This window comes from Carcharhinus amblyrhynchos, chromosome 8 (assembly GCF_965287045.1).
Source record: "Carcharhinus amblyrhynchos chromosome 8, sCarAmb.v2.hapA, whole genome shotgun sequence".
NCBI lineage: Eukaryota > Metazoa > Chordata > Chondrichthyes > Carcharhiniformes > Carcharhinidae > Carcharhinus > Carcharhinus amblyrhynchos.
In genome coordinates, this window is record NC_137331.1 from 113,275,606 (window position 1) to 113,303,244 (window position 27,639).

Genomic DNA, 27,639 nt, shown 5'->3' on the forward strand with positions numbered 1-27,639 from the left:
CCCTTTATAGCTAATACTAAACAGAAACAATCACAGTAGCCAATACAGAAGGTGAAGTCACATGGGATCTATGGTGAGTTGGAACAATGGATACAGAACTGGCTTAGAAGACAGAGAGTAGCAGTAGAAGAGTGTTTTTCTGTGACCAGTGCTATTCTGCAGGGATCAGTGTTGGGATGCCTGTTGTTTGCAATATCTATGAGTTGGAGGAGAATGTAGGTGGTATGATTAGTAAGCCTGTGGAAGACACAAATATTGGGGGAGCTGTGGAAAGTAAGGAGGATTGCCAGAGGATACAGCAAGAGATAGATAGACTGGTGACTTGGGTGGAGTTCTTCTACAATTGGGATTTAATTTGGTCAAATGCACAGTGATGCATTTTGAAAGGTCTTATGCAGGAAGGAAGTAGACAGTAAATGGAAGAACTTTTAGAAATTTTAACATACAGAGGGATCTAGGTGTACAAGTCCACAGTTCCCTGAAAGTGGCAACACAAGTGGTTAAGTTGGTCAAGAAGGCATATGACATGCTTGCCTTCATCAATCAGGAGAGTATAAAAATTGGCAAGTCATGTTGCAGCTGTATAGAACATTAGTTAGACCACATTTGGAAAATTACATACAGTTCTGGTCATCACACTACCAGAAGGATGTGAAGGCCTTGGAAAGGGTACAGAAAAGATTCGCCAGATTGTTACCTGATTTGGAGGGTATTAGCTTTGAGGAGAGATTGGACAAACTTGTTTTCACTTGAACATCGGAGGCTGAGTGGTGACCTGATAGAAGTTTACAAAATTATGAGAGGCATGGATAGAAGGGATGGTCAGAGTCACAGGGTAGAAATATCAACTATTAAACGACACAAATTTAAGGTAAAAGGGGAAAAGTTTAAAGGTGATGTGGGACGTGGGCTTTTTACACAGATGATAGTAAGTGCCTAGAATGTGCTGCCAGAGGAGGTGATGGAAGCAGATACAATAGCAATATTTAAGAAACATCTTGACAGATACATGAATAGGCAAGGAGTAGAGAGATATGGACCACATAGAGGCAAAAGGTCTTTAGTTTAGAATGGCATCTTGTGTTAGTGCAGCTTTAGCGGGCTGAAGGGCCTGTCCCTATGTTGTATTGATCTTTGGGCACACTAGAAGTGAATAATTGTAAATTCACCTGCTCAAGCAGAAACAGAATTTGTGCATTTTAATCAATAGTAAAAACTTGAGTAGAGATGAAGAAAGTGTTCACATTGTCAAAATCAATAATATGAATTTCTATTCAACAATCATTACCTCCTGACTGCTGACTTTTCATTACTATTTTGTGCCAATGTTACACAGGTTGCGTGACACTTAAATCAAAGGAAGATCAAGTCATTATTGTCACAATTCAAGTTTACTGATATTAGTTCAAATAATTTTAAAATGCAGCACACGTACCTTTACAGGCAGCAGGTGGGATGCCAATACAAAGTAGATACTGAAAGGTCAAAATGCATGCTAGGAAACAGCAATATTTAGGCCAGAGTTCTGCAATGGCTTTTCTGCGGCGTCGGTAGAGTAATGCAAATAACCAAAATGCATGAAGCATAGCATATAGATCCATCCGTTGACCAATCACATTGACAGTCATCAAAAAACATATCTGCGGGAAATGTGAATGAATAGAAATTGTATCATCAGGAAAAGGCAAAGTGCCAAACGAGCGAGAAAACGGGAGAGTTACAGATCTGTTTTTTTGACGAGTTTGAAAAGGCAACCTTATGACACTTAGTGAAAAAAAGCGGTAGGATGCGACTGTCACCAGCAGGGGAGGGAGAGGTGGCGGAGCCTCAGCTTGTCAGGGAAGCCAATTGCTGAGCTCCAGGGGCACCATTATGTAAGTGCCCCAATTTCTCAGTACTGGGGGATCTCTTACTGCCCCACGTACATCAGAACCCCCCCAGCCTCCCGTGGATATTGGGACCCCCTTCCAAGGACATCGCCACATCCAACCCCTGCCACTGATCTTCCCCCTGAGAGTTCCCTCCCTCCCTAATCACTGATCACCCAGTCTGCAGAATTCCCTCCTTCCCTCTTCTCCTACAAATCGCCTGCCTGGCAGAGTTCCCCTTTTCTCTCCCACCCTGGCAGAGTTTCTTTCCTCCCATCCCTGCGGAACTCCCTGCTTGTTTTCCCCCCTTGTCATGGTTCTGTCCCACTCTGGATCCGTCCCACTCTGGCTCCACCCCACTCTGGCTCTGCCCCCTTAACGCTTCACCTGGCACAGTTAAGGTGTCCAATGAGCAGTGCCATGGTCCCAGGCAGGCACTGTCAGGTTGGCACTGTTCCATGGGCACTGCCCAACCCTGCCCTTGAACACCTGGGGGCTCCAATGGCCACTGATCTCCTAGCGAGGTCATCATGACTGGTCCCTGTTAATGAGGGTCATATGTGATTCTTGTCGGGGAAAACCTCAGAGACTGAACCTGGATGATAGTGTCTGGGACTCCCTAATGACATTCATGGCCATGAAGCTGGTTTTGCCGACAAAACAGTGCCGCTATAATAGCGGGAGGTGAAAAATGATCTTTCACCTCCAGCCCGATCTTACCACCTCATCTTGCTAATGGTCAGATGGAACAAGGTCGTAGATCATGCCCACAGAATTAGGAAGAAGAATTCTGAATTCAACTTCCAACATTTATATTTTGTTTAAAATAAACAACATCTTAAAAGGTCCAAATTTTGAGTATAGCTTGAACAGAGGTTACAACCCAATTTTAGTAAGTTTTCATTTGTTTTACGATTAAAAATGAGTGAAATAAAGTGGAATTGCTCCCCCAATGAGAGCTTTTATCACTACATGGCAGAGGCTGGGTTGGCAGAGATAGTTATTCATCTGTTGATAGAAAAGTTCCTGTAATAATAGCACAATGGTCAGAATTGTGTGGAGATACAAGGTTCACCTGTCACAGGTGCTGAGAGACCCACATTGCTCACTGGGTTGTAACTTCTGCCCAAAATTTGGACCTTCGAATAAATGATTTATTTTAAGGAAAATGTAAATGTTAAAAGTTGAATCAGGCTGTTGAGGGGAGAGTGACAGACCATTCCCCAGAATCAGGATACTGTGCGTGGACATTTCACCTACTAAGATCTGCCGACCAATCAGAGGCTGGTGAGCTGTTTTGTTCAGCAGTGCTGCCGGAGAGGCACTAGTTGCTGCAAGGAAGACTCCTACCAACATTTTGCAAAGTGCTGGGACCTATGCACTCATCAGGCCTGGGCCCAGGCAAATATTTTCTGTAGCATTTAATTCTAGGCTGTATCTCTGTGTTTTGATCTGATTGGCCAGCTGCCCCTGGCCTGTTGATGGCACATGAAATGGGTCTAAACGAAACACAATATGAGAGTATTACAGTTTAAAAAGGTATAAAGTATGCAGGGATAAAGTGGGGATGCTTTCTTTTGTACACCTAAACAAAAGAAGAGAAGATGCTTTGCAACATGGACCAGATCCAATTTATAATTAACCTGCTCATGAGAAACAAATGATTAACTAACTAGTATTATGACTAGGTGAGAAGCAGTGAACTGGCTCCCCTCTATTTAATTGCCTCAGTCGGTCATAACAAAGAGTTAAGATTCTTTTTGATGAAGATGTGCCTTTTCTGAATCTAAATGTATTCAACTATTTATACAGTGAGCAATTAGGAGTCAATCAAACAAGCTTTTCTTGAGGTAAAGATGCTGATTTTCTGCTGACTATCCTTAAAATTCTACCTTATGTTTGTGGTGGGAGTGGCATCCCTGAGGGACTCCTGCTGTAAGTGAGATGGGTGAGCATGCCCAATCGTGTGCCGCTCATCTAATTAATTATGCAATTGAGGGTTTGATGCTGATTCATGTTGTAAGGCGAGCAGGAAGTTGCTGTCATATCTGGACACCATATTTAAAAGGCACCCGGACACTCATTTATGCATCATGCCAGGACTCTGCAACATTTATATGCCCCCTAGGAAGAAGCAGGCACCAGCCTGATATTCAGTGACACCTCTCCTACAGGCTATTTCCCTGGATGGGAGGAGAACAGCATGTCTCCAATAACATTCAATTGCACTCATCTGATATCAATTGCACTCAAAAGCAATTATTTAGCTATCATTTAACATTGTAAGTAATGTAACTGACATCACTGCCATCAATTGCCTGAAATTGCAGTGCTAATTCTGAATATCCATAGCTTCATATATCTTAAACTGAGTTAACTTTAGAAAGAGAAGACTCAGTTTTAACATATGTTTTGAACAAACTATTTTCTGCTTTTTTTCCTAATTTATATTGCAACAACACCCCGCCATTACCTTCCCCCATCCTGTACCACACTCCCACCCTCAGATTGCAGCAGTTTTCTCATCACCACAATCGTCCTGAGAGAAATCTTCTCCCCCTACAACCCCCAAGCAATTTTCTTCCACAGCAGAACTCCGCATCTGACAATAATTGCAGCGGTTCTCTCCCCCCCATCTTCCCTTCTACCTTTGTCTTCCCCCTCACATTCTCTCCCCTCTCCCTGTCCCCCACTCTCCCCATCCATCCCCCCACCTCTCCCCTCCTCTTTCTCTCCCTACCCCCTCTCAGCCCAACCCTTCTCTCCCTTTACCACCTTTCATTCTCTTCCCACCCATACATTCACTCCCCCTTTTTTGCCTCAACCCCCCACCACTGTCTCTTGCTGCCACTACCCCTTTTCCCATTCCCATCTCTCTTTTCTGCTCCCTTTTTCTCTCTTCCTCCTTCCCCTCTCTATCCCCCTCAACTCCAACCCCCAGCCCCAAGCCAGAGGTCAGGTTACAGGACTGGCTGGAATTGGAAGTGATTGTAGTGGGCACTTATGCAGTTTTGAACTGACTTTGGGCATAGTGAGTGTCAGATCAATCCACATCCAACAACCTGCTCTGGAAGCTCTGCTCATAGTTTGATAGCTGTTACAAGTTGTAGCACAGTAGCTGACACAATCCACACCATTCTAAAACAATCAACAAGACTCAAAATAAAACAATCCAGGTATTCTTAAAAAATGGCAGCTTGCCTCATCTCTCAATGCTAACAGATCCTTCAAAAAATTCTAGGAACTGGATCCTTCGGCAAAAAAAAACATCCCTTCCTTGTGATGTCTTAATGTCCATCTGTATCTTAAGTTTGTTGACATCTATTTATTAGTTTTTGAGATATGTTGTTTACAAACAGACTTAACAAATAGGAGTGAAAACATTATAATTTTCAGTAGAGAATGGGATAAACACAAGAAGGGAAAGAATGTTCAGATCTATTGGGAAAGGGATAGCTTGGATAGTTCTCTCAAATAACCTGAACACGCATGGTGGTTCAAATGCCCTCTTGGAGATTTTCCCATATGTGGCTAATTAAGAAAATAGCTATCAGGTTCCTGAAACTGCAGGACCAATTAGTGAGCCTGCAGCCTTGGAAGCACATTCTTCTCAGCACTGCGGGATGTAGATTGCGAGAACACCTCCATCTTGAAGTGCCCTCTGAATAGCTGTTTACTTTAACAAAATAAATGGCAGCCATCAGCAATTCGGCAACCCTGTTAAGGGTAAAATCCTCCACAGGCTGGCTGACAGCCACAGTGTGGCCATCTGATGGTGAGGTTACAGTAGTGTAGGAACAGAAGTTAGAACAGGCAGGCCAGGCACTGGCAACGTGCCTCCAGGCACCTGAGGAACTTGACCCTCATTGCGGACCTATCCACTCTTTGGAAGATCCTGCGGTTGTACCCAGTCAACCTAAGTTTATTCAAATCCACTTTTGAGGATGGCCATTGATGGTGATGACCTGCCTCAAGCAAGAGTGCCAAAAGGTGGGAATACATTAGACCATTAATTTGGTGAAATGTTTCGTGACTTTCCTCTTTGTTCCACCTTCAAGCCTGGCCAATTCCGTGCTGTAACATTGTACTATTTTATAAGAAACTGAGCAGCACAGTGATTCAAGGGCAATTAGGGCTAGGCAATACTGCCATAAAATAATATTAAAAGTCAAACCAGTAATTCCCAACAGTGTGATGCTGTGCTGTCTTAATACTCTGCAATTTATTTCCAATCATTGACATTTTTAATATACTACTTTGTTGCTTTGAATATTTGATTACTGCAGCAGGTAAGTAGGATTTTCGTTAAAATCTATATGTTCCATACCTCCAGCCCAAACTTATAGAAGAAAAAATTTATGAAATACTTCGCACAGTTCACCAGTCCATCATCCAAATGTTGCCTTGTGATGTCATGAAAGATGGTTTTCGTTACTGGAGGTGGAAGGTTATTATGGAGCCTAAAGTACTCCTGATGACGGTATATTGTCACTTCAAATGCTAAAACAGCAAGAATCAACAGGTTGTTCTAGGAAAGAGAGAAAAAAACATACATTTGTTCTGCTTGAAATTTCTGAAGATATATTCTGCACTAATTCTGACAATACTTAAAATTTGCAGATATTCCAGAAAGTCAGAAGGTAGCCCTGGTATCTATGTTACATAATGCATTATCTCAAGGCGCAGTTACCTTTTTTTTCTTTTTATTCCAGTTCAATCAAATCAAATCCAGTTCAGAGTCTCAACAAGATGAGACATTCCTGATCCAAGCTATCAACACAGTAAGAAGTCTCACAACACCAGGTTTAAGTCCAACCAGTTTATTTTGTTGTGGGAAAATTACCACTTCGGAGTCAGGCTGGAGGAACAACAATACAGTTTTATTTAACGAAGCTTCGTGGAGAAAAGGCACCAGCACTCCGCAGTACTGGACAGCTACCTTCTCTCGATGAAACGGTCCATCTTTATACCCTTTACACAATAGGTGGACCGGACACTATTATCACATTGTTATAGTCAAATGGGTACATCCCTTAGCTCATTATTATGGACAGGTACAGCCATGATTGTTTCAATATTACATTGTTCCATGAATGGGTACATTTCCTCTTTATCAATGACTTAATTTTATTCTATTCTTGTAGTAAGTGGTTCCTTTGTGTTTATGCATTCCTGTTCTTAACCTCCTTATCAGACCCCATTGTCCCAGGACTATCTTTATCTCTTTTAAGCTGCCTGGCTTCCTGAAACATCTGTTCCCTGTTTTAATTCAATTAACTGTCTGTCCTGTGGCTTAAATTTGAAGTAGTTGTCTGTGTTTGAAAGTCAGTGTCTATGTTGGAAGTCAGTGCAGGCTGAATGCCTTTTAACCCCTTATGTGCCACACAGCTATTTTCATGCCAGGTACCCATCTTTATGGCTTTTTCCCGCCTTCACACACCTGATGAAGGAACACCGTTTCCGAAAGCTTGTGGGATTACGATCACATAAACTGGACTTAAACCTGGTGTTGTCAGACTTCTTACTGTGTTTACCTCAGTCCAACGCCAGCATCTCTACACCAAGCTGACAAGACAGTGCTCTCATCTCCTGTCTTGGGTTTGATCTACATGATCCAAACTGATTGGAGTTGGCATTGCTCCTCCTGCAAGGCTTGATCTCATTTGCATCTTAGCCAAAAGGCCAAGATGCTGCTTTTAAAAATTGCTTCAAATGAAGCTAAAATGTACCCTAATGACTTCAACCAAGCACAGCATGTCAATACTACACCTGATCTTAGCCAGTTATGTAGGTAAATAAAGAAGTGACATTGTGATCAGCAAGCATCCATAAAAAACAATGAAATAAATATTTCATCTATTTTAGTTAAGCAAGAATAGTAACACTGAATCTTTGACATGTAGCTGAACAGTCAGGCAGAATCTTGTAAGCTAAAAGAGAGGATGAGAAAACCAGAGCGATCCGTGTCACTCTATCCGATGTAGACCAGACCGCAATTGGCCTACACCTCATCAATTTCTGGGAGAGTGGTGAATTGTGTGCTGATTCTGGAAGGGGTGGGGCCTAAACACGCCAGTGAGCCTGGCTGCAAAGCGATTGGAGTTGTTTTGAAAAAGCATCCTGATCTCACAGTTCACTGGAAGACCACCACCCTCTCTCCATGGACATCGGCTCACCCTCCCCATCAGCAGTATGTTTCCCCACCACTTCTCAGCATTGCGGCATTAGGGTCCTCCCATTGGGACCCCCTTCATGAACCTCGACATGCCCCCATTAATGACCCAGATCATCACCCCCCTTCATGCCCCATGAATTCATGTTACCACACCCCCCCATGCCTCTGCCATTGCCAACCCCCCCCCCCCCCCACCCCCAATAGAGTCCCCATCATGATCCAGACAGGGGCCAACTGCTGCTGGCATACTGGCCGTGCACACCTGACAGTGCCCAACAGGCATAAGAACATAAGAACATAAGAAATAGGAGCAGGAGTAGGCCATCTAGCCCTTCGAGCCTGCCCCGCCATTCAATAAGATCATGGCTGATCTGTCGCTGCTCAGTTCCACTTTCCCGCCCTCTCCCCATAACCCTTAATCCCCTCTCTTATCAAAAACCCATCAACCCGCGTCTTAAAAATGTTTAGCGAGGTAGCCTCCACCACTTCAACGGGCAGTGAATTCCAGAGATTCACCACCCTTTGAGTGAAGAAGTTCCTCCTCAACTCCGTTCTAAACCGCCCCCCTTTTATCTTGAGGCTGTGCCCCCTAGTCCTACTGTCTTTTTTGAGCGGGAAGAGTCTTTCCACCTCTATCCTATCCATCCCATTCATCATCTTATACGTCTCAATGAGATCTCCCCTCATTCTTCTAAACTCTAACGAGTACAAGCCCAGTTTATTCAGCCTCTCCTCATAGCTCAACCCCCTCAACTCCAGTATCAGCCTAGTAAACCTCCTCTGCACTCCCTCCAAGGCCAAAATATCTTTGCACAGGTGCGGCGCCCAAAACTGCACACAGTACTCCAGCTGCGGCCTCACCAATGCCCTATACAGCTGCAGCAAGACCTCCCTACTTTTATATTCAATCCCCCTCGCTATGAAGGCCAGCATCCCATTCGCCTTCCTGACAACCTGCTGCACCTGCAAGCTGGATTTTTGCGACTCATGCACAAGGACCCCGAGGTCCCTCTGCACCGTCGCCTGCTGCAGTTTTTCGCCCCGTAAGTAATAGTCCTTCCTACCATTATTCCTACCAAAGTGGACCACCTCACACTTGCCAACATTAAATTCCATTTGCCATTTTCTGGCCCATTCGCCCAGCCTATCTAGATCCTTCTGCAGACTCTCCACACCCTCCGCACAATTTGCCGTTCCCCCAATCTTGGTGTCATCAGCAAATTTCGACACCCTACACTCGGTTCCCTCCTCCAGATCATCTATATAAATGGTAAAAAGCTGAGGCCCCAGCACCGACCCCTGGGGCACTCCACTAGTCACCATCCGCCAATCTGAATAGCACCCGTTGACCCCCACTCTCTGCCTCCTATTTGACAACCATTGTCAAGGCATTGTCAATGTGGCAGTTGGGCAGTGCTCAGTCACATCTCCAGTCACCCGAGGGCTTCAATGGTCTCTGAGTCCCCCGGTGTGGTCATCACTTCTGGTGGCTACTAGTGAAGACCAAAAGTGATATTCAGATTCCAGAAGCGATTATTGCTGAGGGTCAGAAGATCCCAGGAGCTGGAAGAATGCGGTGTCGAACAGGTTAAACATGTTTAAATGCTACTTTAAATATGTTAGTTGGCCTCTCACCCTTTCTGGGCAAGATCTGGTTTGCACCAGTAGAAGGGAATGGGCCGATTGCAAAACTTTTCGCGCTGGGTACTAAACCTGTTTTTAGGCGCACACACAATTTTTTGTGATCTGCGTCAAGCAGGCAAGGATGGGGAGTCGTCCCCAGTATCCCTCTTAATGTTAATATTAGGCCTTCATATGCTGGAGTGAAGCTTGAAGCCATAAGTTCCTGAATTTAGGAAGTCATATAGTAATTGACATCAATTCTGACAGTCGCCATACTCCAGCACCTATTCAGGTACACCGAGGAAGAATTTAGAATGGCCAATGCACCTAACCAGCATGTTTTTTGGACTGTGGGAGGAAACTGGAGCACCCAGAGGAAACCCATGCAGAGATAAGAACATAAGAACATAAGAAATAGGAGCAGGAGTAGGCCATCTGGCCCTTCGAGCCTGCCCCGCCATTCAATAAGATCATGGCTGATCTGTCGTGGCTCAGTTCCACTTTCCCGCCCTCTCCCCATAACCCTTAATCCCCTCTCTTATCAAAAACCCATCAACCCGCTTCTTAAAAATATTTAGCGAGGCAGCCTCCACCACTTCAACGGGCAGAGAATTCCAGAGATTCACCACCCTTTGAGTGAAGAAGTTCCTCCTCAACTCCGTTCTGAACCGCCCCCCCTTTATCTTGAGGCTGTGCCCCCTAGTCCTACTGTCTTTTTTGAGCGGGAAGAGTCTTTCCACCTCTATCCTATCCATCCCATTCGTCATCTTATACGTCTCAATGAGATCTCCCCTCATTCTTCTAAACTCTAACGAGTACAAGCCTAGTTTATTCAGCCTCTCCTCATAGCTCAACCCCCTCAACTCCGGTATCAGCCTAGTAAACCTCCTCTGCACTCCCTCCAAGGCCAAAATATCCTTGCGCAGGTGCGGCGCCCAAAACTGCACACAGTACTCCAGCTGCGGCCTCACCAATGCCCTATACAGCTGCAGCAAGACCTCCCTACTTTTATATTCAATCCCCCTCGCTATGAAGGCCAGCATCCCATTCGCCTTCCTGACAACCTGCTGCACCTGCAGGCTGGGTTTTTGCGACTCATGCACAAGGACCCCGAGGTCCCTCTGCACCGTCGCCTGCTGCAGTTTTTCGCCCCGTAAGTAATAGTCCTTCCTACCATTCTTCCTACCAAAGTGGACCACCTCACACTTGCCAACATTAAATTCCATTTGCCATTTCCTGGCCCATTCGCCCAGCCTATCTAGATCCTTCTGCAGACTCTCCACACCCTCCGCACAATTTGTCTTTCCCCCAATCTTGGTGTCATCAGCAAATTTCGACACCCTACACTCGGTTCCCTCCTCCAGATCATCTATATAAATGGTAAATAGCTGAGGCCCCAGCACCGACCCCTGGGGCACCCCACTAGTCACCAACCGCCAATCCGAATAGCACCCATTGACCCCCACTCTCTGCCTCCTATTTGACAACCAATCCTCTATCCACGCTAACACCCTACCCCCAACTCCATGTCCTCTGACCTTCTGCAGTAACCTCTTGTGAGGTACCTTATCAAACGCCTTCTGAAAATCCAGAAAGACCACATCCACTGGCTCTCCTCTATCCACCGCCCTAGACACATCCTCATAGAACTCCAGTAAATTTGTCAGACACGACTTCCCTTTAATGAAACCGTGTTGCGTCTGCCCTATCAAGCAATTCCCTTCAAGATGCCTCGCAATTTCCTCCTTAATGACGGATTCTAACATTTTACCTACCACAGACGTTAAACTAACCGGCCTGTAATTCCCCGCCTTTTGCCTGGCACCCTTCTTAAACAACGGCGTAACATTAGCCGTTTTCCAATCCTCCGGCACTTCCCCGGAATCCAGCGACGTCTGGAAAATAACCACCAAGGCATCCACTATCACCTCCGCCATTTCTTTCAGAACCCTCGGATGCATTCCATCCGGTCCTGGGGACTTGTCCACAATCAGCCCCTCCAGTCTGTCGCGCACCACCTCTCTAGTAACAGTAATGTCATTAAGACCCTCCAGTCCTACCACCTTTCCATCGCTAACACCCGGCAAATTATTCACGTCCTCCTCCGTGAAGACAGAAACAAAAAAGTTATTCAAGACCTTAGCCATATCCCCATCCCCTACCACTAGCTCCCCTTTCTCATCCGCTAAGGGACCAACGTTCACCCTAGCCAGCCTCTTCCTTTTTATATATTTATAAAAACTCTTGCTATCCTTTTTTATATTAAGCGCTAGCCCAGCTTCATAGCTTCTTCTACCCTCCTTTATCAACTTTTTTGTCAATCTTTGTTGACATTTAAACCTTTCCCAATCCTCTTCTCGCCCACTGCTCTTAGCTACTCTAAATTCCTCCGCTTTTAATTTAACACTTTCCTTCACCTCCTTCGTTATCCACGGCTTATTACCTCTCTTCCTACTGTCCTTTTTAACCATCGGAATAAATTTCTGCTGAGCACCAAGAAAGATCTCCTTAAAGATCCTCCACTGCTCCTCAGCAGACCTACCTTCCAACGCGCTCCCCCAGTCCACATTCGCCAATTCTTCTCTCATCCTACCATACTCCCCTCTATTCAAACAAAGGACACGTGTCCGGGAACCCACTTTCTCCTCCTCCATCTGCAACAGAAACTCCACCATACAATGATCACTCTCTCCAAGAGGATCCTTCACCTCAAGGTCCCTAATTCTACCCGCCTCATTACATAGCACCAGATCCAAGATAGCTCGCTCCCTCGTCGGCTCCAACACACACTGTTCCAGGAAACTATCCCGGCAGCATTCCAAGAACTCCTCCTCGAGCCCACCTCGTCCAACATGGGTCGACCAATCAATATGCAGATTGAAATCCCCCATAACTACTGCCGTCCCATTCCTGCACGCCGCACTTATTTGCGCGTTAACAGCCCGCCCCACCTCCAGATCATTATTCGGGGGCCTATAGACGACACCCACCAGCGTCTTCCTCCCTTTGCTGTTCCTAATCTCCACCCACAACGATTCCACTTTCTGCTCTTTGGCTCCGATATCATCCCTTGCTACCACCTTGATGCTGTCCTTAATCAGCAGAGCTACGCCACCCCCTCTTTCCTCCTGCCTATCCTTCCTAAACACTTGATAGCCCTGTACATTCATCTCCCAGTCCCTGTCACCTTGCAGCCACGTCTCTGTAATGGCCACCAGATCGTATCCATTTGTGTCGATCTGCGCCACCAGCTCATCCACTTTATTCCGAATGCTTCGTGCATTCAGATAAAGCGCTTTCATCCCAGCCTTCTTCTGGACCCTATTTGCCGTAACGCCACCACTTGGGACATCCTCAGCCTCCTCCCTTACCTGTACCCTATCCTTAACTGTAGACCTCCTAACATCACCTACCCTCGCACCCTCCCCCCCCCTAATTAGTTTAAAGCCCTGTCTACAGTCCTCTTTACTCGATTCGCCAGCACTCTGGTCCCAGCACGATTCAGACCAACCCCATCCCGCCCGAACAAGTCCCACCTACCCCAATACGGGGAGAATGTGCAGACTCCATACAGACAGTAACCCAAGCTCGGAATCAAACCCAGGTCCCTGGCGCTGTGAAACAGCAGTGCTAACCACTGTGCCACCGTGCTGGACCATTTGCAAATGAAATGGGCTTTGTCATGGCTCTTTAACTCAATCATGTCATGAGCATCTTGTTTTCACATTCTCTGCCAATCAGAGGAGGTAGGCAGATGGTGCGGAAAATATATCAAAAAGCATGCTTTGTGAAGGAGACCTGTGATCTACTGTTTCTTATATATGCAAAATAGCAGCTAGTCATTTTTGCTTTTCGAAGCCTTCTTAACCTGTCAGCTTCTTCAATATTTATTTATTTATCCACGCATGGGATGTGGGTGTTCTGGCTGGCCATCATTTATTGCCCATCCTTAGTGCTCGAGGACAGATGAGAGTCAATCTCATAGAACCATAGAAAATTACAGCTCAGAAACAGGCCTTTTGGCCCTTCTTGTCTGTGCCGAGTCATTTTTTGCCTAGTCTCACTGACCTGCACTTGGACCATATCCCTCCACAGCCCTCTCATCCATGAACCCATCCAAGTTTTTCTTAAATGTTAAAAGTGACCCCACATTCACCACTTTATCCAGCAGCTCATTCCACACTCCCACCACTCTTTGCGTGAAGAATCCCCCCATAATATTCTCTTTAAACTTTTCTCCTTTCACCCTTAACTCATGTCGTCTAGTTTTTTTCTCCCCTAGCCTCAGTGGAAAAAGCATGCTTGCATTCACTCTATCTATACTCATCAAAATCTTATACACCTCTATCAAATCTCCTCTCATTCTTCTACGCTCCAGGGAATAAAGTCCTAATCTATTCAATCTCTCTCTGTAACTCAGCTTCTCAAGTCCCAGCACCATCCTTGTGAACCTTCTTTGCACTCTTTCAATCTTATTTATATCCTTTGTGTAACTAGGTGACCAAAACTGTACACAATACTCTAAATTCGGCCTCACCAATGCCTTATACAGCCTTACTATAACACTCCAACTTTTATTTCTCATTGCTGTGGATCCAGAGTCACATATTGGCTGTACCAGGTAAAGATGACAGACTTCCTTCCCTAAAGGACATTAGGGAACCAGATGGATTTACCCAACAATTGACAATTTCATGGTCATCAGTAGATCCTGAATTCCAGATATTTTATTGAGTTCAAATTCTATGGTCTGCCATGGTGGGATTTGAACCTGGGTTCCCAGAACATTAACTGGGTTTCTGGATTAACAGTCTCGTGAAAAACCACTGTGTCATTGATTACTGGAGCACTGGTAAGTTTTTATTTCAAATCTGTATGCTACGTACTTTCAACCCAAACTTGAAGATGTAGTTTAAAGTACATCACTGTACAGTTCACCAGATCACGATCCAGGTGTTGCCTTCCAATATCATAGAACATAGAACATAGAACACTACAGCACAAACAGGCCCTTCGGCCCACGAGTTGCGCCGATCACATCAACACCTATCAATCTACAGACCTATCTATAACCCCCAATCCCATAAAACCCCATATACTCATCCAGAAGTCTTTTAAAAGACCCCAGCGAGTTCGCCTCCACCACCACTGACGGCAGCCGATTCCATTCACTCACCACCCTCTGAGTGAAAAACTTACCCCTAACATCACTTCTGTACTTTCCTCCCCGCACCTTCAATCTGTGTCCTCTCGTAGCGACCATTTCAACCTGGGGAAATAGCCTCTGAGAATCCACCCTATCTATTCCTCTCAACATTTTATAAACTTCTATCAGGTCGCCTCTCAACCTTCGTCTCTCCAGGGAAAAGAGACCCAGCTCCCTCAACCTAACTTCATAAGGCATGCCTCCCAGTCCAGGCAACATCCTTGTAAATCTCCTCTGTACCCTTTCAATAGCTTCTATGTCTTTCCTATAGTGAGGTGACCAGAACTGTGCACAGTACTCCAAATGAGGCCTGACAAGGGTCTTATAAAGTTGCAGCATTACCTCCCGACTCCTAAACTCAATCCCTCGATTAATGAAGGCCAGTACACCATACGCCTTCTTGACCACATCCTCCACCTGCGAGGCCGATTTAAGAGTCCTGTGGACCCGGACCCCAAGATCCTTCTGCTCTTCAACACTACTAAGACTCCTGCCCTTGATAGTGTACTCGTTCATCCCGTTGGTTCTGCCAAAATGGACGACTACACATTTATCCGCGTTGAAGTCCATCTGCCACTTCTCCGCCCAGTCCTGCATCCTATTTATGTCCTGCTGCAACTTTTGACATCCTTCCAGACCATCCACAACACCACCGACTTTCGTGTCATCAGCGAACTTACTTACCAATCCCTCCACTTCCTCATCCAGGTCATTTATGAAAATGACAAACAGCAAGGGTCCTAGAACAGATCCCTGGGGATCATAGAAGATGGTTTTGAAAATGGAAGTGAGAGATGAGTATGGAGCCTAAAGACTTCTAATTGACAGGGTGCACACCTTTTGAGTAGGAACCCTGCTTCATAAGGCCAAATTCTAGGAAAGTGAGTGTACTGGAGGACTAAGAGAGTTTATAGTGGGAGCTTATGGATTGCACACAGCAGGTACATTTCAGTATTAATGAATTAGCTGTAAAATAGCTGAAGATGACCTTCCATGCACCTGAGCCTCCTGAGGCACTGGTCAAGAGAGCTGATCCTCTACCTGCAGTCCCTTTGTTGGGGTATTTCCTCCTCCCAGGTGGATCTTTGTGCCTATCCCATCTGTCTCTGAGGGGCATGCAGCTGAGAAAAAGGTCATGGGTGCTGCTGCACCCATGCCATGCTGAAGGCTGATGTATTTGATTGAATTGCTGAACAGGTGAAGTTCCTTTCACAGAGTGGGCAATCACCTATTCAACAGTATAGGCTAGCTCAATGATTCTGGCTGGAGCTCTTCAATCTAACTAATCAAAACTTTCCCAGCTTGTCAATTTCACTGAAAAAGCTCTTCTGGCTGCGATCCTGATGAGTTGCTGACAGGTCAGGAAACAGGTTTCACAACTGAGAAGTCCAGTACTCAGGGCTAAAGAATTGGCTTCTTAACAACCTCAACAATGACTTAAATACTCAGCCAACAGATCAAAAAGCATTTCCAGATCTCCTTCAATCTTGCCCTTGGAAAAGCAGAAGGGGACAGGATTATGTTGAGTACTCGTCCAGACATTAGTTTCTGAGATTTTTCCACCCCACTCACCCCTGAACCCATCTCCAATGGCCCCGAAAAGTAATGTTGTTATTGTTTCTTGGATGTACATTAAAACAGACCAATGATAACTGCCCTTGGAGCCTAACCAGTCCTACTATGGCCAGAAGCACAGTTCCTAATGTTTGCAGTAAATTACTGAAAATCAATTAAGTGGTGTATTGTGAAAATTCATTGTGTATTGTGATATTGTTAGAGAAATGATACCAGATCTAATTTTTTACATCTCTGCTTCCCTCCCCTCAAATTCATAGAATCATAGAACCCTACAGTGCAGAAAGAGGCCCTTCGGCCCATCGAGTCAGCACCAACCACAATCCCACCCAGGCCCTACCCCCATATCCCTACATATTATTACCCGCTAATCTCTCTAACCTAAGCATCTTAGGACACTAAAGGGTAATTTTAGCATGGCCAATCAACCTAACCTGCACATTTTTGGACTGTGGGAGGAAACAGGAATAACAGTAGGAATAACAGATGTGTCGAGTATAGGGCTAACGGGAGGACTTTGAATAGTGTGGATGAGCAGAGGGATCTAGGTGTATGTGTACATAGATCCTTGAAGGTTGGGAGTCAAGTAGATAAGGTTGTTAAGAAGGCATACGGTGTCTTGGCGTTTATTGGTAGGGGGATTGAATTTAGGAGTCGCAGCGTTATGTTGCAACTGTACACAACTCTGGTGCGGCCGCACTTGGAGTACTGTGTGCAGTTCTGGTCCCCACATTACAGGAAGGATGTGGAGGCTTTGGAGAGGGTGCAGAGGAGGTTTACCAGGATGTTGCCTGGTATGGAGGGGAGGTCCTATGAGGAGAGGCTGAGGGATTTGGGGTTGTTTTCGCTGGGAAGAAGGCGGCTAAGAGGGGATCTTATTGAAACATATAAGATGATTAGAGGTTTAGATAGGGTGGATAGTAATAGCCTTTTTCCTCTGATGGAGAAATCTAGCACGAGGGGGCATGGCTTTAAATTAAGGGGTGGTAGTTATAGGACGGATGTCAGGGGTAGGTTCTTTACCCAGAGGGTGCTGAGGGATTGGAATGCCCTGCCTGCTGCAGTTGTAAATGCGCCTAGTTTGGGGGCGTTTAAGAGATCCGTGGATAGGTTTATGGACGAAAAGGGATTGGTTTAGGTTAGTGGGTCATTGTTTTGTAACTGGTCGGCGCAACATCGTGGGCCGAAGGGCCTGTTCTGCGCTGTAATGTTCTATGTTCTATGTTGAAACTGGAGCATCCGGAGGAAACCCACACCGACATGAGGAGAATGTGCAAACTCCACACAGACAGTGATCCGAGCCGGGAATCAAACCCAGGTCCCTGGAGCTGTGAAGCAGCGGTGCGAACCACTGTGCTACAGTGCCGCTGGTTAAAATTGCTTTTAAGTGTTTCAAAAGATGAACTCCGCATTGAAATTTGTCTTTACAGCGATCTAGGATTTAGAAAAATAAGAGAGGTGACCTTATTGAAACTTACAAAATTTGGAAAGAGCTAGACAGGGTAGATGTAGAACGTTTCTTCTGGTTGGCATTCTAGAATCGGGGTCACAGTCTTGGAATAAAGGCAAACCACTTACAATTGAGATGAGAAGAAATTTCTTTACTCAGAGGGTAGATATTCTAGATATTAATGACATCAAGAGATATAGGGATTGCAAGGGAAAATGGCATTAAGGTAGATAATCACCCATGATCTAGTTGAATGTCAGAGCAGGTTCAAGAGGCTGAACGGTCTATTCCTGCTCCTATGTTCCTATATATGTACTTACGGAGTGCCCCAGAAATGACAATACTAAATCAAATTTCATTAGAGATTTTTAAAATATAGTATGTGTATTTACATTTGATTTCACTGCCCCTGAAGAAGCAAAAAGCCTATTCGTCACTTAGTCATGTAATTAAAATAATCTAGTGACTGATCTAGGAAAACACCAAATTACTACTTTCTTAATTTAGTTTACGTGAGCATTTGGTTTCAGCTCGAAAAAACAAGCAAATTATTTGGAGCACATACCAACACAAAAGCAAAATAATGTGGATGCTGGAAGTCTGAGGTAAGAACAGAAAATGCTAGAAATCATGAAGAATTTGCCTAAGATGGAGTAGACCAGGGAGAATCTTTTCAGCGCTAAATGCCCAATGATTAAATAGTTACCTGATGTGACAGTGCCAGTGCATCAATTTTTTTGGCTCACAATATTTGTTGTGATTAGCATGGCAACATCATATAAACATTCTGTATACTTTGTAAACCTGAGTCAAATGTGAAAAATCAGGGCTTGATCACAAACACTTTATGCAACAATTGTAATTTTCACTGATCAATAATACATTTTACATTTATCTATATTTTTTAAAGCCTTTAGCAGATGTTGGTATTCACATTTTGATTCAATAATGCAAGCATTCATTTGTTTTATTGCAGGTAATGTTATACATAAATTAATGCTGAAGGATGTACAAATGATCATAGACCACCTGAGGCATAATTTCTATGATGAAAACAAATCCAAATTCTGAGAGATAACCCTTTTCTGTTTTCTTGAAAAAATGCTTGTATATAAAAAGAAAGTTAGGGAATTTGTAGCAAATCCATACCTTAAGGTACACCAGAAGTGGAGAAGATTTTCTTAGTCCAATCCAATTTGCTGGATCGACTGGGCTGGCGTAAAGCACTGATTTGTTCAATTTTGACATTTTCTCTACATTTGTCTCATTGATTTGTGGCTGAGGAATTAAATGTTCAAATATGTTACTTGCAGTTTTAAAATAATAAATAATTAATATTGCTAAATGCGTTGACTTTCAATTATTTTTCCTTTAAATGGAATTGGCTGACTAATTTTAATGACTAATAGTAGCTTACAAAAAAGACTATTCTATTAAAATAGTAAAAAAAAGTGACCAGTGTTAAACCAGATATTAAAAAACAGAAAGGAGAATTTCAACTGAAGGTGACCAGCAGTGGGACAGAAACCCATTTGCAGTTGAAGTTAGCTTTACCATGGCTCTTTAACTCAATCATGTCATTAGCATCCTGCTTTCATGTTCCCTGACAATCAGAGAGGGTAGGCAAATAGTGCGGCAAATTAGCAAACAGCACTTCGAGAAGAGGTCCTGTGACTAGCAGCCTCTTACCTAAGCAAGATATCTTGCTGTTAAAGGCTTCTCAGCTCATCAGTTTTACTGAAGAAGCACTACCCACTGTACACTTCTCTAGCTGATGATGGTGAATTACGGAGAAGCTGGGGAATTTGTAAGTTGGCTATTTAAACCTCAATCCTAGGTTAGAGGATGACTGGCTGTTTAAATGTTATAATAACTTACCCACAGGGTTACACTGGGGTCTTCTACCGATCTACAATTCCACCTGAACCATACAAAATGATTGGGCTTATGTTGGGTTCCCAACCATGCTTCTCTTTTTAGGGATTTAATGACACCTCCATCCCCAGCTGACACGCAAACCCACCTCCATTTGGCAGTCAAAATTCTGCTTAATATCTTATAGAATATAAGTATAAATATATTTTAAAATATTTGACTAAAAATGAACGGAAAAATAAAGCGATAGAGGCATTATAGTATGTATTTCCAATGCGACAGGTTCATTGCAGAGCTTAAGGGAAGAAAAAAAGTTACTATCTGAAGTTGAGGAAGATCAGAAATATGGGGAAAAATAGTGTTGTGAAGCTGGGTTTGAATTGTTCTAATAATGAGTCAGCACAAAGATGAAAGATAACCTTCTAATTCCTCCAGTTGATCTCATACTGCTTTTTCAGGAGTGAAGATGAAGTTTTTAATCAAGGTGATTTGGTAATCATGATGCATGACAGGCTAAGGACCAGTTAGTCTTTTCCTTGCTGTTCATTTCATATGTTCATATTCTTAGCACTTATCTCCTTAGTCTTGATGGAAAAATGTGTTGATAACCTGACAGTTTTTAATAATGAATGAATTCTCAATCACTCCTTGTTCCTTCTTGAGGCATGTTACACTATGCCTCAATCCAGACTGGAAAAGTGGAAATATGATTTCCCAGGATTACACCAAGCCAAACTGCAGCACCTGATCCTCTGGGATCAAAGGCTATGGGAAGAAAGCAGGATTAGGCTACTGAGTTGGACAATCAGCCACGATCGTAATGAATGGCAGAGCAGGCTCGAAGGGCCAAATGGCCTCCTACTGCTCCTACCTTCTATGTTTCCCTATTGGTGCCCGAGAACCCCTGGCTTCCTTTGGGTAGAAGGGTAACTGGAGTGAGGTCGAAAAGCCCACTGTTCTCTGGTGTTGGCACAGCTGGCTTGTTGGCACTGTAGTTCAATGCCCTGCACCATGAAGAGCGTGTCCTGCAGTAGTTCAGGACAAAGGTCTTGCAGCGGCTGCCACTCTAGCTGTTGCATTGGAATGTCAGCAAAATCATCTCAGACATAAGGCGGCAGGATCGACTCCTCCATACAGCCTTTCAAACTGAGGAGTGTATCTGACATCTCTTCCTGATTTTCCTTCCCTCTCTCCCGAGAGCCTTTGGAGCTCGAGCTGAGACAGGTCCAACTGAAGCATGGCCAAGTTCTTTTTTCCTTGTATGTGTAGTCGTCCCGTTAAAAGGTCAATCAGGAGCTGACCAATTATTGAGTGGCAGTTAACTGTCAATCACTTGAAGTCTGATTAGGGCCTCAATAGGTGTGAATACATTAGAAGTTAACTGGTGTGAGAGTCACCTGAGCTGTATTTAAGAAAGGGGTTTTTGGAAGTGGCAATCAGTGAGTTTGCACATAAACTGTGGGAGAGACCTCATCTGGAGTGGGATCTATCAGGAATTTGGAACTGAGTGGGAATTTGGTGCAGAGGGTCAAGAGGTGCTTTTTGCTTTTTTTTTCTTGCTTTCCAACCTTTAAATCCTAGGAGTGGTCTTGCACTACTGCAGTGATAGCCCAATGCTGGCAATTTCACATCACGTAGTGGTAGAGGGCACAAAGGAAAGAGCTGAATGGTAAATAGTGGATAAGGTCGGGCAAGTATTTAATACTTCTTTCACAATAAGTTTCAGAAGTTGTTTTTGTGGCTTACAGTTTGTAAGCATTATGTTCAGTAGTATCAAAGAGCAGGAAAGAAGGACCCTTGAGAATTGGATTATAATTGATATCAAGTATCTTCCAAAAGTTTAATTTAAAGCATGAAAGTCATGATAGGAGAGCTCCAAGCCATTGTCTGCTTCTTGTGCTCCATGTGGGAGGTTGGGATCATTTCTAGTGCCCGGGGCTGTGTGTGTACAGAAAGTATTTCCAGGTGCAGTGCTAGAAGCCAGAGTTTCGGACTGGGGCAGCATCTAGAGCACTGTGAAACATCTGTGAGATGAAGACTATTGTGCATAGCATGTATAGAGAGGTGGTTACACTGCAGGCTCAGACTCCACAGGCAAGAAGGGAATTGGTGACCACCAGACAGAGCAAGGGAACTAGACAGGCAGTGCAGAAATCTCTTGTGGCTGTTCCCCTGCCAATAGATAAACTGTTTTGGATATTGTTGAGAGGAATGGCCTCTCAGGGGATACAGCAACAGCCAAATTCATAGCACCATGGTTGGCTCTACTGCATAGGGGAGGAGGAATAGGCATAAAAAGGGAATAGTTATAGGGGATTCAATTTTAAGGGAGATAGATAAGTGTTTCTGTGGCCACAAACAAGACTCCGGGAGGGTATGTTAGCTCCCTGGCGATAGGATCAAGGCTGTCTTAGAGCAGTTGCAAGACATTCTGAAGAGAGAGGGTAAACAGCCAGTGGTAGTGGTATATGTTAGTACAAATGACATGGGTATAAAAAGAGATGAGGTCCTAAAAGCAGTATATAGGAAGCTAGCTGAAAAGTAGGACTTCAAAGGTAGTGATCTCAGGATTACTACCAGTACCATGTGCTAGTCAGAGCAGAAACAACAGAAAATATAGGATGAATATGTGGCTGAAAAGATAGGGGAAGGGTTTCAGATTCCTGGGGCTTTGGGACTGGCTCTGGGGAAGGTGGAACCTGTTAAAAACTGGATGGGTTATACCTGTTCAAAACTAGGGCTGATGTCCTTTTTTGGGGGGGCGGGGGGGGATACTTGATAGTGTGGTTGGAGAAGAGCTTAACTAATATGGAAAAGGGATGGGAACCTACGTAATGATTCAATGCAGGGGGAATTAAGAACAAGAGGAAAAGACAGCAAGGAGACTAAGAAAAGTGATAGACAGAGAAATCAAGTTTAGAGTTAGTAAGGGATGGGGGAAAAAATAGGAACAGGACAAGAAAATGGCTCACATTAAAGATTTTGTTCCAAAATGCTCAAAGCATTTGAAACAAAATGTATGCAGATGGATGTAAAGGGGTATGATATAGTTGGCATTACAGAAATATTGCTCCAAGGTGACCAAGGATGGGAACTAAACATTAAGGTCTATTCAGTACTTAAGAATGACTGACAGAAAGGACAAGGAGATGGAGTTGCATTATTGATTAAAGAAGATATGGATACAATGAGGAGAGATAGTAGCACAGACAATGTGGAATCTGTGTGGGTTGAGGCAAAAAACATTTGTGGGAGTGGTATACAGACCATCAAACTGCAGTGGTAATGTTGAGAATAGCATCAGACAGGAACTCAGATGCATGTGTTAAAGGAACATCTGTGATTATGGATGACTCCAATCTACATATAGATTGGGAGGGTCAAATTAGTCACAGGACAACAAAGGAATTTTTGGACTGTCTACAGGTTGGTTTTGTGGATCAATACATTTAGGAAGCAACAATGGAACAGGCCATCTTGGATTGAGTATTGTGCAATGAAAAATGATTAGTTGGCAATCTAGTTATGCGATAACTCTTTGGGGATGAGTGACCATAATATGAATGAATTCTTTATCAAGATGGATATTGATGTAGTTGATTCTGAGAGCAGGGTCCTGAATCTCATTACTGAAAGGAAAGCAGTGGACAGGCTATAGCAGGCATTTAAGGAACAAACAGGTGAATCCCAAAAGTTGTTTATTCTTGTCTGGCACAAGAGTGGAAAGGGAACTGTGGTCAAACCATGGTTTACAAGGGAAATTATAGATAGCATTAGATTCAAAGAAGAAGCATACAAGTTGGCAAGGAAAAGAAATAGACTTGAGGATTGGGAGCAGTTTAAAATTCAGTAAAGGAGGGCCAACGGATTAATGAAGAAGGGGAAAATAGAACATGAAAGTAAGCTGGCAAGGAACATAAAAACTGACTGAAAGTTTCCACTGGTCTGTTTTATTCATTTGCAGTGGGCATTGCTAGCTGGTCAGCATTTCTTGCCCATCCCTAGTTGCCCTTGGAAGGCAGTAGAGAGTCAACCACATTGCTATAGCTCTGGAGTCACATGTAGGTCAGACCAAGAAAGGATGGCAGATTTCTTTCCCTAAAAGGACATTAGTGAATGGGTTTTTCCTACATTTGGGTTTTTCCTACATTTGACAATGGTTTCATGGTCATCAGTACATTTTTAATTCAAGATTATTTAAAATGGGGTTCAAATTCTTTCATCTGCTATGGCAGGGTTTGAACCCCGGTCCCCAGAACATTAGCTGAGCTTCTGATTAATAGTCTAACAATAATACCATGAGACCATCAAAAGAAAGATTGACAAAAATGAATGAAAGCCCCTCACAATCAAATGGGAGAATTCATAATGGGGAACAAAGAAATGGCTGAGGAACTAGATTTGTACTTTGCTTCTGTCTTTGCAAAGGAAGACATGAATAATGTACCAGAAGTAATGAGAGAAACAAACTTTACTGAGGAGCTAAAGGAAATCAGTATGTGTGGAGAATTAGTTGTAGGGAAATTGATGGGATTGAAGGCAGATCCCATAATCATCATCTTCATCCCAGAGTACTTAAGGAAGTGGCCCTGGAAATAGTGGTTTCATCGATGATCATTTTCCAAAATTCTTTGGACCATGGACTGGAGGACAGCTAATGTAAGCCCATCATTCAAAAAGGGAGGTAGAGGAAAAAACAGAACTATAGCATCATAGAAAGCATTCTTTCTGGTTGAATCATAGCTTGGTATGGCTCCTGCTCTGCCCATGACCACAAGGGACTACAAAAGGTGACAAATGTAGCCCAATCCATCACATAAAACCAGTCTCCCATCCACTGACACTGTCTACACTGCCTGCTGCCTTGGCAAAGCATCAGCATAATTAAGGACCCCATGCACCCTGGACATTATCTCTTCCCCTTCTTCCATCAGGAAAAAGATACAAAAGTCTGAGGTCATGTATCAACCCATTCAAGAACGTCTTCTTCCCTGCTGCCATCAGACTTCTGAATGGACTTACCTTGCATTAAGTTGATCTTCCTCTACACCCTATCTATGACTGTAACACTACATTCTGCACTCTCGTTTCTTTCTCTATGAATGGTATATTTGTCTGTATAGTGGGCAAGAAACAATACTTTTCACTGTGTATGTTAATACATATGACAATAATAAATCAAATCAAATATAGACCAGTGAGCCTCGTGTTGGTACTGGGGGAGTTGCTAGATTTCATTATCAAGGATTTCACCGCTCAGTATTTGGAAAGCAGTGGTATAATCAGGCAAAATCAGCAAGGATTTACAAAGGGGAGACTATGCGTGACTAATCTATTGGAATTCTTTAAGGATGTAACAAGTAGTGACAAAAGAGAACCAGTGGATGCGGCTTTTGACAAGGTCTCACATAGCAGACTACTATGTAAAGTTAAAGTGCATGGGATTGGGGGTAGTGTCTTGAGATGCATAGAAGCCTGTTTACTGGACAGGGAGCAAAGATTTGGCATAAACGGGTCTTTTTCCGATTGGCAGGAAATGACTAGTGGAGTATCCCAGGGATCTGTGCAAATTATATATTAATAATTTGGAAGAGGGAGCTAAATGTGTTCTCTCAATTTGCAGATGATACAAAGTTGGGTGGGAGAGTGACCTGTCAGAGAGACGCTTCAGCATGATTTGAACAGGCTGAATGAGTGGGGCAAATGCATGACAGATGCAGTATAATATGGATAAATGTGAGGTTATCCACTTCAATAGCAATAATGGGAAGGCAGATTATTATTTGAGTGGGTGTAAATTGAGAGAGGTAGTTGCTCAGTGAGACCTTGATACCTTCGTGCATCAGTCACTGAACACATATAGGTACAGCAGATAGTAAAGAAAGCAAAAGCCTGGTCTGGAGGGTTTTAGGTAGAAGAAGAGATTAGATAAACTTGGACTGTTTTCACCGGAAGGATGGAAGCTGAGGGCAAACCTGATAGAAGTCTATAAAACTATGAGAGGCAAAGGTAAGCTGGATAGACAGGCTTTTTCTCAGGGTGGAAGGGTCAATTACAAGAGGGCACAGGTTTAAGGTGAGAGGGGGGTAAGTTTAGGACAGAACTGCAGGGAAAGTTTTTCACATAGAAGGCGATGGGTGGCTGGGACACATTGCCAGAGTTGGTGATGAAAGCAGGCAATTGAGCAACTTTCAAGTTGTATCTTATGTGAAGGAGATGTACATACATCAGGCTATATAGGTTAGGGTCTCTGTTGATACAAAACATCGTAATTATAAAATCATATTCCAAGTAATCAGCAGTTGAAATCATAAGAACACAAATAGAAAATTATTTAAATTATATACTTACAATTGTACAGTTAGAAGAATAGTTTGAAGGCTGAACAGAAGATAGTTGGTATAACATTTTACATACAATGATTATACAAGTCATGACTGTGCAGACACTTGATGCCAATGGACGTAACTTTACATAAGGCAAAGCAAAGGCCCAAGAAATTAAGAAAACGTAATTCAACAGGGAAACCTGCAGAAGAAGTACACTTGTATCAGTCTTACACATTTTAAAGATGCAGATCGAGCAGTCGGATTAGAAGCAAGTTATTATCACAGTATCATAGAACCTTTAGTGAAGCAGGAGACAAGTTGGCCTATGAAGTCTGTATTGGCTCTTCAATAGAGCTTTCTACCTAGACCTACTTCCCTGTCCTATCCCCATAACATTAATTTTTTTTTCAGATAGCAATCCAATTCCCTTCTGAATACCTTGAGCAAACTTTCCTCCACCTCCCTCTCAGGAAGTTCATAAGAACATAAGAAATAGGAGTAGGCCATCTAGCCCTTCGAGCCTGCCCCACTATTCAATAAGCTCATGGCTGATCTGAAGTGGATCAGATCCACTTTCCCGCTTTCTCCCCATAACCCTTAATTCCCTTGTCTATCAAAAACCCACCTACCTGTGACTTGAATATATTTAGCGAGGTAGCCCCCACCACTTCAACGGGCAGAAAATTCCAGAGATTCACCACCCATTGAGTGAAGAAGTTCCTCCTCAACTCTGATCTAAACTGCTGCCCCCCTTATCTTGAGGCTGTGCCCTCTAGTCCTGCTATCCTTTCTAAGCAGGAAGAATCTCTCTACCTCTGCCCTATCCATCCCCTTCATTATCTTATACGTCTCTATAAGATCCCCCCTTGTCCTTCTAAACTCCAATGAGTACAGACGCAGTCTATTTAGTCTCTCTTCATCGTCTAACCCCCTCATCCCCGGTATCAGCCTAGTGAACCTCCTTTGCACTCCCTCCAAGGCCAATATATCCTTGCGCAAGTGCGGCGACCAAAACTGCACACGGTACTCCAGATGCAGCCTCACCAGCACCCTGTACAGTTGCAGCAAGACCTCCCTACCTTTATATTCTATCCCCCTCGCTATAAAGGCCAACATTCCATTTGCCTTCCTGATCACCTGCTGCACCTGCAGACTGGGTTTTTGCGACTCGTGCACAAGGACCCCCAGGTCCCTCTGCACCGTAGCATGCTGCAGCTTTTCGCCTTTTAAATAATAATCCCTCCTACTATTATTTCTGCCAAAGTGGATAACCTCACACTTGCTGACATTATACTCCATCCACCAGGTCCTCACCCACTCGCTTAGCCTATCCAGATCCCTCTGCAGACTTTCCACACCCTCCATGCAATTTGCTTTTCCACTCATCTTCATGTCATCAGCAAATTTCATCCCCCTACACTCAGCCCCCTCCTCCAGATCATCTATATAAATGGTAAATAGTTGAGGTCCCAGCACCGATCCCTGCCGCACTCCACTAGTCACCAACCGCCAACCAGAATAGCACCCATTGATACCAA

General features: G+C 43.8%; 1 protein-coding gene across 1 annotated transcript in view; it reads right to left on the minus strand.

Annotated features, from left to right (window-relative positions):
• The window catches only part of LOC145346843 (piezo-type mechanosensitive ion channel component 2-like), an 895,380-nt gene that overhangs the window by 221,537 nt on the left and 646,204 nt on the right, over positions 1-27,639 (minus strand). The window contains exons 20-23 of the mRNA XM_080194667.1: positions 26,124-26,300; positions 19,047-19,175; positions 6,196-6,396; positions 1,436-1,640 (exon numbers count right to left, since the gene is read on the minus strand). Of these exons, the coding sequence (XP_080050793.1) occupies positions 1,436-1,640; positions 6,196-6,396; positions 19,047-19,175; positions 26,124-26,300 (712 nt within the window). The remainder of the gene's footprint in view (positions 1-1,435; positions 1,641-6,195; positions 6,397-19,046; positions 19,176-26,123; positions 26,301-27,639) is intronic.